This window comes from Phalacrocorax aristotelis, chromosome 3 (genome assembly GCF_949628215.1).
Source record: "Phalacrocorax aristotelis chromosome 3, bGulAri2.1, whole genome shotgun sequence".
In the NCBI taxonomy this organism is placed as follows: domain Eukaryota; kingdom Metazoa; phylum Chordata; class Aves; order Suliformes; family Phalacrocoracidae; genus Phalacrocorax; species Phalacrocorax aristotelis.
The window spans coordinates 37,434,464-37,451,728 of record NC_134278.1 but is presented as its reverse complement, the minus strand read 5'-3'; the positions used below and the strand labels follow the sequence as shown (position 1 = coordinate 37,451,728).

The 17,265-nt window shown below is 38.9% G+C and overlaps 1 protein-coding gene across 1 annotated transcript in view; it reads right to left on the bottom strand.

Annotated features, from left to right (window-relative positions):
• Window positions 1-5,261: 5,261 nt before the first annotated feature.
• The window catches only part of BCKDHB (branched chain keto acid dehydrogenase E1 subunit beta), a 133,599-nt gene continuing 121,595 nt past the window's right edge, over window positions 5,262-17,265 (bottom strand). The window contains exons 10-11 of the mRNA XM_075087154.1: window positions 10,668-10,820; window positions 5,262-5,602 (exon numbers count right to left, since the gene is read on the bottom strand). Of these exons, the coding sequence (XP_074943255.1) occupies window positions 10,680-10,820 (141 nt within the window). The 3' untranslated portion in view covers window positions 5,262-5,602; window positions 10,668-10,679. The remainder of the gene's footprint in view (window positions 5,603-10,667; window positions 10,821-17,265) is intronic.

Sequence of the window (17,265 nt, the reverse complement as noted above, 5' to 3'; positions counted from 1 at the left end):
TGGCTTACGCCAGAGCCTGGGGAAGACAAGCAAACCGTGTTTGTATGCAGGGGGCTCTCACTGACCCACACGTGTGGGGGTGGAGGTGGCAGCAGGGACTGCTCTCCCTGCCAGCCCCCCGCCAGCCACTGGAGCAGCCCTGCACCTCCATCATCTCCCTTGCCCTCCAGGTTTCCACCTGGAAAAAGCAGGACAAGTCCAGGTCAGGCATGAGTGGCCCAAATTCAGAGTGGGAGCCAACCAGAGAGTCTTTGTCCAGAGGGGAAACAACTGTGTCGTCTGCGCTGCTTCATTGCCCAGGCTAAGGCGGGTGCCAGCAAGGGCTGTGGTGGAAAGACTGAAAAGAAACCATCTGCCTGCAGCCTGGGTCACTTACCTCAAAACTGCCCGAGACCACACAAAACTGGAACCAGCAGCGGCTCAGGCATGGCAGAGCTCACAAACACTGCAAGGAAAGTGCAGCCACAGGCATCATAAATTTAGAGAATTTCTGTTTTCAGCAAGTACTCAGCTGCAAGCAAACAGAGTGCAAGTAAACAGGAATTATTTAATTATCATATAAAAGTAATTAAGTAGATGCAGGAATCAACAGGGAGTCCTTCTCAAACACTGGTGGCACATCGCTGTCAGCAGCAGGATAGTTATCCACAGACCTACATGAGCAAGAACAGACACTAGTTTCTACTCTTAATGTAGTACAATTATTTTGGCTTTTTTTTCCCCCTCTAAGACAGACAAAAATAGGCTTTAAAAATGTAACCAAAGGCCATAAAACAATATCAAAGCAAGTAACATAAACCCAAAGCTGGGGTTGATTCAGTGTTGCACTTGTAATGTGAAATAGGTTAATGATCAAGTTAATACTTATTGTTAATCAGGAGCCTTAGAGGGCTGGGGACAACTATCGTGATGTTAAGTACCGGTTAGGCCATTGCTGTTTGTAGTGGCTGGACTGAGGGACAGACCATCTTCCCCCAACTTCTTACACCAGTTGGTGTGTAGCCCCAGCATCCACCTAAGACTTTGTCTGCTGCTTCTCCGCTCTCTTTCCCTTCTGTCAAGAGCATGGAATGGGCGATTTCATCCGAAGTTAAGCATCTAACATCCGCATTTGGGCTGTGATCCCATGGCAGCCACGGCCACTGAGAATCAGATCCTGTTGCCCACACAAGCATCTAGCAATGATGCCCAATATGACTTAGGGCATGAACTAGCAGGTATGACTGAGGACTGATGGGAGATCCAAGCACTTCAAGACTAGCCACCAAAGGGCAGGCAGGATACCTTACAGTATCTCTGTGGCACTATGCATAGACAACCGAGGCAGGCAGTTCAGCCCACAGAATGAGTGCCTAAAGGCACCTGATAGCTAGCCCAACTGCTCTGCTCGGGCATACACACCTGTATCTCGACACTTAAATTTAGGTGGCTTAACCCCGAGTTGAATCCCACACAGAGCTCCTGCAGGAAGCAGGGGGACTGCAGCTCCCTCATCTCCCATTAACTCACCCCTCTCGCTCATGGCTTTGCTGAACTTGAACCAGATCCTGTCCATGTCATCTTCAGATACTCATCAGAAACCTTGTGAGTTATGGCAACCGACTCCAGCAAGGGGACATTTATAAGGCTGGGAATTTGCTCGAAGTTAATTCACCTCAATGAACTAACTGCCCAGTGCAATATCAGCCTGTCACCCAGGAGACAATCTTTTCTTTAACACGCACAACACGTCATGTATCCCACCTTAAGTACTTACTGGGGTTTTGAGCAATTTATTTTGAAAATTGAGGCACGCACCAATCTCAGTGCTAGCTTTTTATGCAAGCTCACAGAAAAATAGTCAGACATCAGCCATCCAAGCCCCAGAAAACAAAGGGCTCCATTTAGATGCCTGAACGCAGGCATCTAGTGCCATTTGAGATGCCCAAAGGCACCCAAGATACACACGGGGTTGGCAGATATCACATAGGACCTATGGAAGCAGCAGCTGGAGACATGGAGACCGTGCAGGGTACCCCAGGGTGTCTCAAAGGGTACTCGATGCCAAAGCATAAGCGACCAAACAAAGTTCTAAAAATCTTGTTTATACTGAAGTCAGATGTACATCTCCCACACCTAACAAACACGTACCTTGCAGAGCAGCTAAGCAGCAAAAGAGCTACAAAAGAATTGCATCCTTTTTTCAGGTCTACTGAAATCTGGCAGAGCTTGCAGACTGTGTCAGCTTATTTTGTTATGAATATATAATGCTCACTGAACCCCATGAGCTGCTGTGATAACAATCTCTGCCAGCTTGCTGAATGGATTCCTTTCAGTTGCTGCCTCTGAAGTTATATGGCTAGAGCAGAGCTTCTGCAACATACCAGTGCATCAGGAACGCTGTTTTTTAGCTATGGGAGCAAGACAGCTGTCTCAAGAGATTCATGAGCTCAGAACTGATTATCAGACTGTAGGAGTGGAAGGTCACGGTGTCAAGGCTCCTGGCTACTGCAGTGAGAACGTGCTACTGGCTAATCCTCTTATAAACACATGCACTTCCATGAGGGAGAATACTTCTAATGATTTAAATCCAATTTTTATTAATGGCACTGTTTATTACGATGAGATTCTTATGGCACTACAGTCCTAACTGAGCTAGGTGACAGAAGAAGACTATACAAGTCTTTCATTTGCAGTTAATAAATGTGGAATCTCAGGAAGGCTGTGTACTTCTTTCTTGAATTCCAGGATCCAGCATTAAACTATGTACCATAAGTATTTCCAGCAATTAGAGTTAAATGAGCATGACTAGGTAAGATTACTAGTTTTCTGGACTATCAGCAAGGAGTACTGACACAGTTTTTGCTTTAGAAAGAGTGAGTTAGAGTGAAACAGTCACTGCCCAGGGTAAATCTGAGAATATTCCTCCACACATTTTTTGCATTATCTGATTAATCTAATTAAGGACCTAAGTTGTTAAAAACCAGAAAATATGACTTGTCTTTCGATTTTATTATTAAAGAACTTAATGTGAAACAGTTATTTGTATGTAACACCATACACCTTCCTGTCCAATTTAGAACTATATGTCATTTTCCGTAACACGCACTTTAAACAGCTGCCGTCCTTGAGCACAGGTTGCATGAGTGGATACTGCCATCTAGGCAGGCTTTTGGGAGCAGCACCTATTTTAGAACATTAATTGTCTTAGCCAGGGAAAAATACTCTATTATCCAAAATGGGGAGAAAGGAACAGCTTTTACACTATGAAAAAATGACACATCACCACTCACTGAAAATACAAAACCTGCCCCTCAAACAGATTGTAGTAGTCCACATTAAGAGCAAATATTTTCTATGTATTTATTAAGAAATACATTATTCTGTATTTCCATACACGCAACTTGAACTTAAGCTCTGCACTAAATTACAAAATGCTTTTATCTACGAAAACCGCAAATACAAAGTATATAGTATTGAGGCTATTAATTACCAAAGTATTTTTTACTATGGCAGTACCATAATTGTATCTATTTTATATGCTTTGAAATAAAGTATCAGTACATATTTAGAAGACAGTTACTAAAATATCTATTGATTTTCTACAAAGAGAGAAATAATTTTTAAAACTGTTTTTCTTCATAAAAAGAAAACAATTCCCGTCCAGCACAAAAAATATAAAATACATAATGCATCTATCTTATTTAAAACAATAAACTAACTTTATACATGGCATTTACAGGAGACTTACAGACAGAAGACTTAACTAATAATGTGATTTTTCATTAGAAACATTAAATACCTTCATCATCAGTTGTGAGATTCTGTAGGGAATGTATGAACGCAGAACCTTACAAAAAATGGTAGCAGGACCTGAAAAGATCATCATTTAGCACCTTCCATTTGTACAAGTCCTTTGAACGTGGCTTTTTGAATTGATTTCTACAGGAGGGCAAGCATCACCCCACGTTGCAAACCAGGAACCACGCTACAAGCGTTGCTCCTGAGGTTTGGGACAGTGAGGTGAGAGTTGCCTAAGAGCCCTGAGAAGCACATCACTTCGAGATGCGGGTGCATAATCAAGGACGTTGCCTCAAAGGCCAGCTTTCCCTTGGATTTCAGTGGATCTGCTTGATTAACAACCTCCCAGATCATCTGAATGGGTGACAGAGGGGCATGGCAGGGAATATCCACTGACGTTCAGAGTGAACTTACCCTCCTGAGCTTCCTCCCCGGCATGTTTCAGCCGCCACCTTGAGGACTGCCCTGAGCAGGTTTGTGTACAAAGGTATTCTTCTTTGTCCCTGAAAGATCCCCCTGAATAATAATGGAAATGTGGTTATCTGGCTACTGGCACATATCTTCCCAACCCCCCCTCTCCTTCCCCATATAATAAGAAGTAACACAGCATGAGATTGATTCGTACAGAGAGCAAAGCAACCAAAAAGACTAGGAACTGTTGAATTCACACTTCATTTACGTGGTGGAAAAATGAGCAGACCGGGTACCAAAGGAATTCAGTAATAAGCTTTGAAACTACTGTGCTGGAAGAAGATCTGCTGCCCTTTGAGCAGTCCCGGAATGTAGGACAAGAGAGGATAATTCTCAACATCTTTGCTGTGTCCTTGGCTTGCCATATGGAAAAGGGCATTATTAAAAATTCAGCAAACCTCCACTGAGCTCAGAAGGTCTCAGTCTGAAAGGCTGGACTCCTTTTTGCACTGAGGGATGTTTAGTGCCCTTTGTATTAGCACAGGAAAAACAAACATTCAAGTTTAATTTTGTAGTAAAATCTTTTTGGTAGTTTCATATTTCTGTGTCCTCACCACCAGAAAATGGTACGTGCTGCCTCTTCCCCCACCAGTGGCATGAATATGTCAGGGTGCTGTTACCTTTTCTCAACAAATTGGCACATTTTACACAACTGCTTAGAAGCAGACACATTCCATATCTAGAGGAAAACTAATGAAACAAAGATATAGCAGCAAAGATGTACCAATGGAGCCTCTCATTTATAGCAACAAAGCAAAAAATCTCTCCTCCCTTCTCAAGAAAAATGGGGTTTTCATCTCCCTTGCAGAAAGGAAAATCAGTATTTGGGACTATTTCACATGAAGTCACCCAACTGAAAGACAGCTCATGACACTGGTTAAAGGAGGTCTCCATCAGACCGGACAAATGAGCTGGTCTGGCTGTCTACGGTTTTTTTGGTTAAAAATACAGTCACATTCAAATAACCTCTTTGTGTTTTCCCAAAACAATAACAAAACCAAGAGACAACATGTGCATAATATGTTTTATTGAATAAAATCCTGCTTCTAATATTTACACAGTGAAGTTTAAAGATGTAACCTAGTGAAGCATGGCGACGTGTAACATTCGTATGACATCTGGAATATCTTTAAAGACATCTGAAACTACTTATTATAGCAATCACCTACCCATCACTGATTTCATAATTAGGGAAGATTTGAACTTTCTGAAGAATAGCCAAGATGAACATCAAGGATAGCTGAGTTTAGAGAAAACAGTCTGCTCTGTGAGTTCCAAACCCGAAAGCTCTGAGTAAAGTGTCGAGAGTTTTGAAGGCAGCTTCTACATTTCCCTGTTGTTGTTCTCATCTCTGCGGAAGAAGATGACAAAATAAATTACAAATCTTAAGGCTGAAATTATTGTCCACAACTTGAACACACAGCACCCTCCATGGTAATCTTACTTTTCAAATTTCTGATGTTGTCTTAACATCAAGGTGTGTAAACTATAACAAAATACTTACTTATTATGTCTATAAAGATTATATTAATTTTTTTAAGCTGCCAAAGTAGACGTGCAGAAATTGCAAACGTTGCAACTGATATCTAGTGTCAGGACAACACTAATTACCACCAAAAAGTAAAATAAAAAAAGGTTTATGCAAAAAACTTTATGATTAAATGCCTTCCATCCCACTCCAGCATGTTAAGCAAAGTGTTATGTGCTGTTTTTTTAAAGCCCATCTAGTAAGATGTACTATTGTTCTGCCATTACAATGAAGAAAGGTCTTGTAAAAAACCTATAGTCAATACCTTTCCTATTTATAGGTTTTTTGAAAGATAATTTCATTATTCCTGATCTTGCACGAATTCTCAGCAAGGTCTGAATGCAAGTATAGACTTGCAACAGCCGTACTAACAGACTAACTCATAGCACTAGGAGACTGCTATTTTATATTTACTCACTGGTTGTGAATAAGACATGATTCACTAGCCATTTGCATGATTTTTGCCATCCATCAGGAAAACATTATCAGCCAGGAATGTTGCATCCTACTCAAGCCTCTGGAGGTTGTTTATTCTATCAGGTTACAGACAGCGCATTATAAAAGGCAGGCAGTCTAGCCTGCCACATTTGGGATTCTCTGTTGAAAAGAACCTGGTAGTTAGGTTAAAAAGAAATGATTATGCACTGTCTCTCATATTTTATTTACCAAACAGGAAGAGGAATTATATTTTTTCCTGTGCTTCAGGTTAACCTGTAGGAAGCACTGCCTATTAACTGGGAGGGCAAAGGACAGACAATTACTAACCGCAATATCTACCAGATCTCTTCCTCTTTCCCAGCACAACTTACTGGTTGAGAAAGGGAAAGCACTGCTGTCATTTGCTACTCTCTCCCAATTGGAGCACTGGTTCTGAGCAAACAGTATTCAGTGTTGAAATACAACTTCAAATACATGCTTAGAAAGAAAAATAAATTTAAATCAATGCCCCCATCATCCCCTAACATCACCTCACCTTTAAGCACCAAGATTAAACTTTCCATAAAATAGTTCCATAATGAAGTTCAGTGTGATAACTTTGTATTGTTATAGACTAGATTTGTAACAGTAACGGTGTCTCTACATACACACACTCCCACTCTCATGGAGGGAAGCTGTCACCTGTCAGGGACAGCTTAAAATTCAGAATTTGACAAGAAAACAGAACATGCAGATGTGGTAGAAGAAGCTGCAAAAGGTAACAGAAAAGCACTTGGATATTTGCCAGTTCTATGCTACAGCCACCTCTCCATATATTTGTGTATCGCAAGAGTATATTTTATAAAATTTGTGGCTGTTTTCTTCTGTTTCTTCTTTTATTTTTTCCCCCTCCCCAAATGAACCGCCAGACCCAGTTCCATCTATGCAGGAAATCATATCTACCCTAATCTCACTGCTTCTTTTCTCTTTCTTTTTTCCAACTACAAAGAGTTATCTGGAACACAGCTGCCTACCTGGAAGCTATTTCTCTTATAGCTAACATAGCTATACATTTTAATAACTAAGAAGCTGCTGAAGGATACAGATTTTGCTCTTGCCTGTCTCATTGGTAAGGTATACAGTATGCATTGTCAAACGCTCTCCTTGAGCAGGTAAACCATCTGTACTGTCAATCTCAAGACAAGCCACTAAGCATGTGAGATACTGTCAACACAGATTGAATAAAATCAAATGTACATTAAGCTAATAAGCCTAAGTTTAGAAATGATTGACTGTAGCATCCAGCTTGAGACCCCGCATTAGCCTCAGACACAAAGTAGTAAGTTAATTCAGGCGCCTGAGAGGAACCTTTCTGGGTATAAGGTACATTTGTACACATAGCCAAACATATTTCAGAGAGGGGTTTGTTTCTTTTTTTTAAAGAAGATGCAGATTTATTCTTTAAGTGAGAAATACTTGCTTGGTGAATAAGGACAGAAAGATTTTGACACCCCATAACTTAAAGAAAAGTATACTGTAACTGGTAAAAGTAAGTTTGGAGTTAGCAAACCCATGCTTTAATATAGAACCTGTTTCCAGGTCTGAAGAGGACTTTTAAACAGTGGTAGACCATGAAACATTATACAACTTGGTGTTACCCAGCAACTAGGAGAGGGAACCGTATTGCTGCAGACTTTATGAAATGAAGTTGCAGGTAGCTTCTCACTCAAACTACAGAGCTTTCAGGCCATGTTAGAAAGGACAATCTGATATACACCATTGATATATTTGATAATTACCTTTTTTTTCCCCACAGCCTGCCTGAAAGCAATAGATGAAGCAACTTCTAGTAAGGTATTGATTAGGAGGGGAAAAGAAGGTGGTAGCCAGCCATGCCACCAGGCTGTATCTAACAGTAATTACTTGAAACATAAGCCAAGCAACAATTTATCCAGCTTGGCCATTTCTGTAACTCAGTAGCCAACCCTACATCCCTCTTCACCACACGGAACAGCTAGCTCCTCTGTCTCTCCAGCAGCAGGACAAGAAGGGCTCAAATTTTCTAACATCCAGAAGACTATGGCTGTGCTTGAATCCATACAAACCGTAACACCATTTCTTAGAAAAGATATCCCTGTTTGCCTACACGTGAGGTGGTTTGGAGCACATTAAGCTCATCAGTCCAGACTGATGGCAAGCCACTACTAAATGTTACACTGAGTACAAAAAGAAGCAGATATAAAGCAATCCTTCCATTTCTCAGAAACATAAGCATGCTACCTTATATGCAAACTCTGTGGTACTCCAGGAGGCAGGCTGGAGATCTACTATAACTGCTGTCAAGCACGTAAGACCAACTACCTACTATAGCACACAGTAAAATAAGGGAATACTCCCCTGAAGTGTGCCTTAAACAAGGCACGTTAAGGTTCTCTCTCAGAGAACCTCTGAGCAGCTCATTCTGTAACACTAATAGCTAGTCACACCAACCAAACGATGTGGTGTTATGGACCCCACCATCCAGATGTTTTCCTAGACAAACCAGAAAGCAGAGTTTTCTGTGTCTTTACACTGTTTTCCAGACAGCCCCTAATAAACCTGCTTCTTGATACACTAAATCCACGTTTTCAGCTGACCAATAACCTCCTCTGGTATTTGTGTGTGGTGCAGCCCGCAGGATAAATGTAAATATGAATGCAGATAACTTTTTCCACATTTTAGTCCTTATTACCTTCACAGAAAGATTTAGTGTGGACTTCCAATGTGGAAACTGGATTGTGTGCAAATTCAATACAATCTCAGAACTCACTTTATCATCCTATGGAGGAATGGGGCTTAAACTAAGTCTCTGAATCACCAAATGTCCTCGGTTTTTCTCCCTTTCCTTACACAGATATAAGAATCATTGGTCCTTTGGTTTCCTTTGCAAAGGAACAGATTAGAGGCTACCTAGCATGGCCCAGTAACTTGCCTCAAAAAGCAGATACAACCCATTCTCTTTAGGAGAGCTTCACTGACTTCATTACGGAGGCGCCAAACAAAAAAGAATGTAAGTCTTTAATAAGTCTACTTCAACTCAGATAAAAGGAAAGGACAACCGCCATAAAAAAGTGAGCATTTACCACGTACGCTACAAAAAAGACCACAACATTCTTCAGTTTTAATACTAAGGAAATGCTCTAGTATGTCAATAACAGGTGATTTTGGAGAAATATTGTAAGTGGAACTACATTATTTTTTGGATACACTGCCTCACTGGTAGTGTTCCCATTTCACATAGAGGCCCTCCACTATCAGCTACCGAGGAAAACAAAGGCAGTGAAATGCAGAAAGTCATCCTGAAAGTATGCATATAAACGAGATTAACATTAAAGTATTGACAACCTTCTGTCCCTGGCCCTAAATTTAATTCACAGCTTAACATACAGGCAAGGTGGACACAAGAGGGCGCCCCTAACATAGGGCCCACCTTGGCCCTTCCATTTGTGGTGTCAACAGCTAAAATTCCCCTGACTGCCTATTACGGGGTCTCCTTACTCCAAAGGAAAACAGGCCTGTTGGTTTCTTCTTTTCTTTTTAGTTCAGATGTACAAGACCCATCAAGACTCAATATCAAACACTAGGCTACTTGATTCACTTAATTAAAGGAAGTAGAGAATACAATGTGTTGATGCATTTCCAAACTATTAAACTTTGGTCATTAAACACCAGATCTCCCACAGCAATGCACAACACTAAGTCCCGGTTGACCACTGCACAGTCTAATGCTGCTTAGTACTATATTACAATGAAACAAAGACAAAAGATGTTTCAGACTGTGATTAATAGACATGTAATAAAAATATACATTACTTCACTGACTTGGTGCCTGAAGGGCTCTGCATACAGAAATCTTCAAGCATGATCAAATTACATAAATGTTAGAAAGAAAAATTATTCTTAGAATAAATACTAAATATATGCCTTATAATTATATTTGAACAGAACCACAAGATACTAAAGATACTTCATATATTTTCAATGCTCTGTGTATGTTTGCAATGCAGTGCCTATATTCAATGTAAACTGGGCCTTATTAGTACCTCACAGGATTACAGGCCACCCTGAAGAATGAAAAATTTTAAAATTTAACACTATGGTTTGCCTCTGAAATAACTGTAAGTCTTCTAATATAGGTGAAAATATACTCTGTGCATTACTATTGCTTTCACCTTTCACCTTACATTCTTTTAACTTCTCGGGATACAAGACATTTAATTTTCAGTTTGATTAAGCAAGGTAATTAATTTTAAACACTGACTTCAATGGCACTACTTAAAAATATTCAGAAGCCTTTAAGACTGGAGACCCAAAGCCGTAAGAGGCAATTTTTAACTAACTAACTAAAGAGTAGTACTTTACCCCCAAACTTTGCAATCACTCTGTCAGAATCCTTGCAGGCAAACTGTCAGTATAAGACATTCTTTCTCACCTGCACTACTGCTCAGTAGTTAATCATTTTTCGAAGAGCATCATAGCATTTCCACTTGTCTGGGATGTAGAAAGGCTCGAAGATGTGAGGGAACGGAGTGTCATAGCCACATACTCTTGAAATAGGAGCTTCTAAATTCAAAAAGCATTCCTCCTATTAACAGAAATACAGAATAAATGTTAGTGAGGCCATTATTTTTAGGAGTCTTGCATCACAAATTGAGGTCGAATGAACTTTGCCAGACTGACAGTCCTGGAAACTCAAACCTTCTATTTATATCACAGCAGAAGTAGTCCAGACCAGAACAGTGCTTCCTTTTGCCCAAAGGTCCATATAAAAATAACAGCTTGTATTAATGTTATTTTCATTTTCTACATGTGTGCTGCATTAAATCATAGGCAGGTTATATTTAGTACGTCTGCTATACATCCAGACAAGTGCTGCCAAGAAACAAATATTTTAGGAACAAAGGAGTAAGAGTTTGTTTCCTGTGCCACTTTTAAATGTATAAAAAAATTACATAATCCAAGGGTGTGTATTATTTGTTGCATAAATGAACATCATACTCTAACTTCTTTGAACGCTTAGAATATTAAGACTCTGAGTTAAGCAGTTATGGAAATTATTAATTTGAACTCAAGTAGATTTGCATATCTCCAACCCTTCAGTCAAATCCATGCTCTGCACAAAACCCCACAACTAGTGTTCTATTTGGAGATCAGATTTGGCAGGGCAGTGACTGTGAGAATTTCATTACTCAACCTAGTAGGGCAGAAAATATTACATATACACCATATTAATCTGTAAGTAACCTGTGGAAATATGTATAACATTACCAGCTGTAATAACCAAATAAAATAAATAAATAAATAAATAAACAGGGGCTTTCCAATATTCCTACTCTCAAGTACCAGAGTGATGGCATGGCCCATTAAAATCTGCAAGAAGTAGATGCAGAAATAACTTTGCCAGATCACACTGATGCTGATGCTAATTATCAGTTCCCTTTCTCCCCATATCTTTAGCATATGCATTTGCTTTCCAGAGCAGACAAATGGAGAGACAAAACATGTCTCCTCCTGGCCTCTCCTTTATGGACTGCAGCAACTGAGACACCCTGGCCAACTTCCCCTGTACTTGGCTCAGCAAAATGGAAGGTGAAGGATTATCTACCAGTCCTTTTCCACCAGGCCCACAAGGAAAACAGTCAAAGACCTATGCGATTCTGCAGCGAAGTGCTAAGTATTTTCTCAGACTGATGAACTGTTTTGAACGCACACTGCCTTGCAGACCATGGCAGCCTAACTCTAACTTACTGTGCTTTCTACACGTCACGATATTTGGCAGCATAGAAGGTACTCACAACACACTGAGATTATAGCCTTTTGCTCCATCTACCACTTCAGTGCATTGTGAAGCAGCATATTTCTGGAAGATAGATGGAAGTAAAAGTCCAAGAGGTGGTGTGATTGCATACAGTGTCATTACATTTAATAATGAACTAATTCACCTAGAAAACGCCAGAGTCTAAATAGGTCTGAGGTAAAAATATATGCAAACAATATGAAGATTTTTTTTAGCTCCGTTTTCAGGCACTCTTTTGCTTTTCTCCGTGAAGGGAAAGATTCACATTAGTACAAAATGTGCCGGGAAGTAGACTGTATTAAACCCTTTACCCGTCCATGAGGTAGAACATGATGTCCTACCCTAACCTGCTGGCAAGGATATTTTTGGTACTGATCAGTCCTTGGCTCCCATGTTGTGACTGCCCAATAAGATGAAGCAAAAGCTTTCAGACCATCCCAAAATTGACTGCCCAGACCACCTGTGAAATCACATTACACCAAAACATACAAGTATATTCTAGACCTACAGCCTTCCAGTCCTGCATTGCTGTTTCAGAGTACCCGACACAGGACCACTACCTAGGAGAGACCCTTGGTTTACATCATAACCAGCTCCATGATAACATCCCAAACAAAGCTTGGAGAGAAAGTTCATTAGTTTCACTGAAAATATTTACTGCAATATTCTCCGTATATTGGGCATCCATGCAGAGAGCAGCACTGCACCTTCAGAGAAATGTCAGCTGCAAATGGCAGGCAGGGCGCTATACTCCCCTGAATGAGTCCCCAGGCTTGGCTGTAAATATAAATCTCAGCTGGTACGGCCCAAGCCATATAGAACAGTTGCAAGCATGCATATTTATTAATGCTTATTGCTATTATATTTAATTCAGAATAAAAATTAAGTCATAACACTCTCCAAAACTCCACTTAATTTTTTTTTCCTCAGGGAGAACGCAAAACAGATGTTACAAGCACACCCCCCGGGGTTTTAAAATTCAGCAACTGCTTTCAGTTTGAGCATACATCCATTGCTTTGAAACTTGTCCAGCTTCCAGAAAGTCACATGGATTCCCTTGCTGCAGTGAGGGATTCAGAGAGTGAAGCTGAGATGAGCAGAATGTTGTACCGTCAGATACAATCCAAGAATGACAACCCAAGAAAGGTGAAGAAGTCTTTAGCCTGAGCTACTCCCTGCGTCTATGTGTATATACAAAATTGCTACTATTTTTCTGGAAGTAAGGGTGTGTGCAGATTCTTAACTAAGTTATTGCACTCTATGAGTAAAATACTTCAGAGGCATTAAAAACAGACCCCAGCCACCAGTCAAATCCATGAGGGAAACTCTCTGCTTACACATTATCTGACTGAAGTCAACATGCTTTTCACAAAGGTTCACACTCAAGTGGCTCTGACTGTAACAGTGTCACACACAGAATTTCACATTTTAACAGTATATCATGGAAAAATTAATTTTCCTAGAAAACCGATAACATTTGTATAATGATACAGTAAATAAACTGCTTACAGTTTTACAGTATCATCATAGAATCATCGAACGGTTTGGGTTGGAAGGGAACACCAAAGATCATGTAGTCTACACACCCCCCATTGTAAGATCATTTTTACAATGTATTTTTCACCTTACTGGCCATACCCAAAGTCACAGGTAAATCCACTACACATGTATGTGTTATTAAGCAGAAGATTGTTAGATTATTGACGCATACGTTTTACAGATGCCGGTTTGGGTCAGGTGATGTGTTGGTTATGGAACTGACTGGAATAAGTCTCTCAATGTGAATGACCACAGTAAGAACAGAAATGCAGCAGACTAGCAAAATGAAGATGATTCAGCTGACATTACTCAATTTGCAGAGTTACTGACAATATTTGCAAGAATACTGATAAGAGCAGATTGCAAAGAATAAAAGCTTTTAAGGGTTTTTTTTTTATAGAGTGGAAATAAAATCATAACCCAGAAGGCAGACTATGAAGTTATCAAGAGAAGAAGGTATGTGAAAACAATCAAGAAAATGCACTTTTACTTTACAATTTAGAAGTATTGTAAAGAGACAAGAGTCTTGATCTTGCTAAGAGTTTGGCAAACACTTGACCTTGGCATCATGATTCTCATTCAAAACATAATAAAGCTAATGTTTTTATGACTTTCACCAGGCTCACAGTAGGATAGCTAGATTTACTTACAGAATCACAGTGATGCCCCTGCCATATGCTAAGTATTTAGTCCTCAAAAAGAAAAATTCACAAATCCACACATTTTACACATAAGCAGTCATGGAAAACAAGCTTAAGGAAATATCTCAATAAGATGATTTAGAGGGAAACCATATCTTTTCTTTTTACAAACATGTAAGGTGGTTAGATAGAAGATACTACTACTTTACCAGCTGTGCTTTGGATACATCTAGGTACGCGGCAAGTCTTTTGTAGGAATGAGGTCTTTGCTTATAATGAAGTATAATTAGTTTTGGAGACAGTTTTGCTTAAAATACAATTAATAAAGTTTATCAGCTCATGGGGTTTTGATTTATCTCTGGAATCAGTTCTAATTTATGGGAAAATATATTCAGTTATGTTCTTTAAATCAAAATCAAACTAAACTTTCTCACCAAGTTACAGAATATGAAACTTCCTGCTTGATGGAATTAACTGCATTGCGAGCAAATTACATTCTTCATTAGATGACATTGCACTTTGAAAAAATCATAGTGTTAGAAGATCTATATCCTAATATAAAACACTATATAGTCTATGGACGTATTTCTAACTCATCTTCCCTTTTGAGCCTGAAGAGCGCTTAACTCGAGTGATCAGTCCATCAAACAGCCTATCTTATCTGGATTCTTGTTCACACCTGCCACAAGTTAGACTGTAGGAGAAACAAGAGTCCACCTCATCCTGAATATGATACTGACACATCTGCTGTACGTATTGCTGTGCCAGAGGTTTTGCACCTCTGCAGCCACATTGCAGAGAAACTGACAGAGCATAATAAAATCACAAAGTCCAGCTCCTTTTAATTAGCAGGCATCCATTGTGCAAGCCCATCAGAAAAAGTCTACCACAGTATTTGAAAGAGTGATAGAAGATCAAAATTTTAAATTAAGTGGATTTACTCCATACTACTTGGACATATAAGGCCTGGCACTGGCCCAAAGAGCTCTTGCACAATAGGGGAATGAAAGCTTACAGCCTTCAGTAAGTCCCTGCATAATTCAAAGAGACTGTTTAAACAATCTGACATCTTTCAAGGGAAGACCTTAGGAAAAATCTTAAAAATTAAATGGTTTTGGAAGTAAAGTAGTAGGCATGGAATTTCTGATTCACTGCAAAAATCTTTTAGATTCAGTTTTCAAAAACAGTATGAAAAAGTCATACTTACTTAGTAGAATATCCACTAACTTCCAAAATTCAACTGAGGTAAAAAATTATTACATTAGGAAAAAAAATGCTTATAAGGGAACAGATATATTTCTTAGTGTAATATATCCAAATTGTCTTAATTTGACAAAAAAACAAAAATCAGACAAAACATTAAATGTCCTCAGTTTTTCAATATGACCTTTGCCAATTACCTTAATTTTCCTGAATTTCACTCAAAGCCTCCTGGGAAATACATTATTATAAAGGCATTTTAATTGGTCACATTATTTCATCTCAACATTTGATGTTTAATACTCATTTAGGAAGACTTTTCAAAATAGCTTAAGAACACAGGTCCCACTAAAAATTCATTCTTGAAATTCATAGAAGTCAGTCACATGTATCACACACACCACTTCAAAACAATCTTATGCCTTGATTTTTAGAATAGATGCTAAAAACAAGAACTTGCTACATGTTGCATGACCATACCTGAAATGCATCCTCTGGTACTGGGTACACTCCTCCTATTTCCCCAGATTATAATATTCTAGTATGCTAATATGGAAAACTTTATCAAATTTATTTTAGCTTTATTTAAGTATCTATTTTACTCTTATCAGAGATTCAGGTCCTCATTGCTAAATCAGGGTTCTGAGTGTAAAACTCAAAAACACATAGAACTGAGGATTGCAGGCATTTATAGAGCTCTACAATTGTACAGAAAGGACAAAATAAGAAAACAAATCCCTTATTGGGCATTGCTGAAAGAAAACACTGCTCATCCTTCTGCAACATATAGAAAAATAAAGCAATCTGGTCCACAGTTTAGGGGAAGTGCTTTTTGGCATCTGGCCAATAAGGCAATAGTTAAAGGGTTTATTGCTCCAGACCTTCCTTCCTCTGAAGGGAATCCCTATTATTCTATATTCACAGTACACAAACCTCCATATGCAAACACTTCGGTAAGTACCAGTAAATGAGACTATTTAATGTGTAGCTAGCAAGACAGCCAATTCTGAACTGATACTTTTCCCCTTAATTATCCTACTTAGGTCTTATTCTCTTTACTTCCATATATTTTGGATTTATTTAACTCTTCCCCTCTGACCGACATGGATTAAAATCAGTAAAAAGGAAGCAATTTTTTTTAATTTTTAAATTCTACTACCCTGTAGAATACTCCCTAAGCCTCCCCTAAAAATCAATTATTTCCGCAACATTTTATGTCCCAGGGGTCTCTCACATGCTATTCTTATTTGCAACACTACAGGTACTCAAAAAACTTAAGAGCTACAAGAATATCACATGACTACACAGCTACTATATGAGAACACTGATTTTACAACTCCTTTTTCCAATACAGGAATTTACTTTCTTTAGGATGACAAACAAAAAGTCAATTTTAAAGACTATTATGAATGGGCAGAGTTTGAGAGAAATTTTAATATTTCTTTTGGTTTTATAGCTATTATAATACAAACAAGACTAAACGTAAGGTTAGGGTCTATTGCACAGGCAAACTGTAGGAACATTTTTCATGCAAGACTACTTATTTTTCTGCTGACAATAACTAAAAAATTTAGACCCAGGAACTCAGTGTCTATTTGCAAAGGTTTAATTCAATTGTGGTTTCTGTCAGTTAGAACTCTGAATTTTGCCATCTCATCTATAGACTATAAAATTTAAAAAACACATATATATTCAAATAACTTTTCAGCGAGAAAATTCTTATCACATTAGAGTTTCTGTTCTGATATTCTTTTTCTGATTTATTTACGCTTTTGTTATAAATTAAAAAATTAAGTTAAGAAAACTTATTCCATATCACTTTGTAGAAGACTGTTACATTATCTATTATTTCC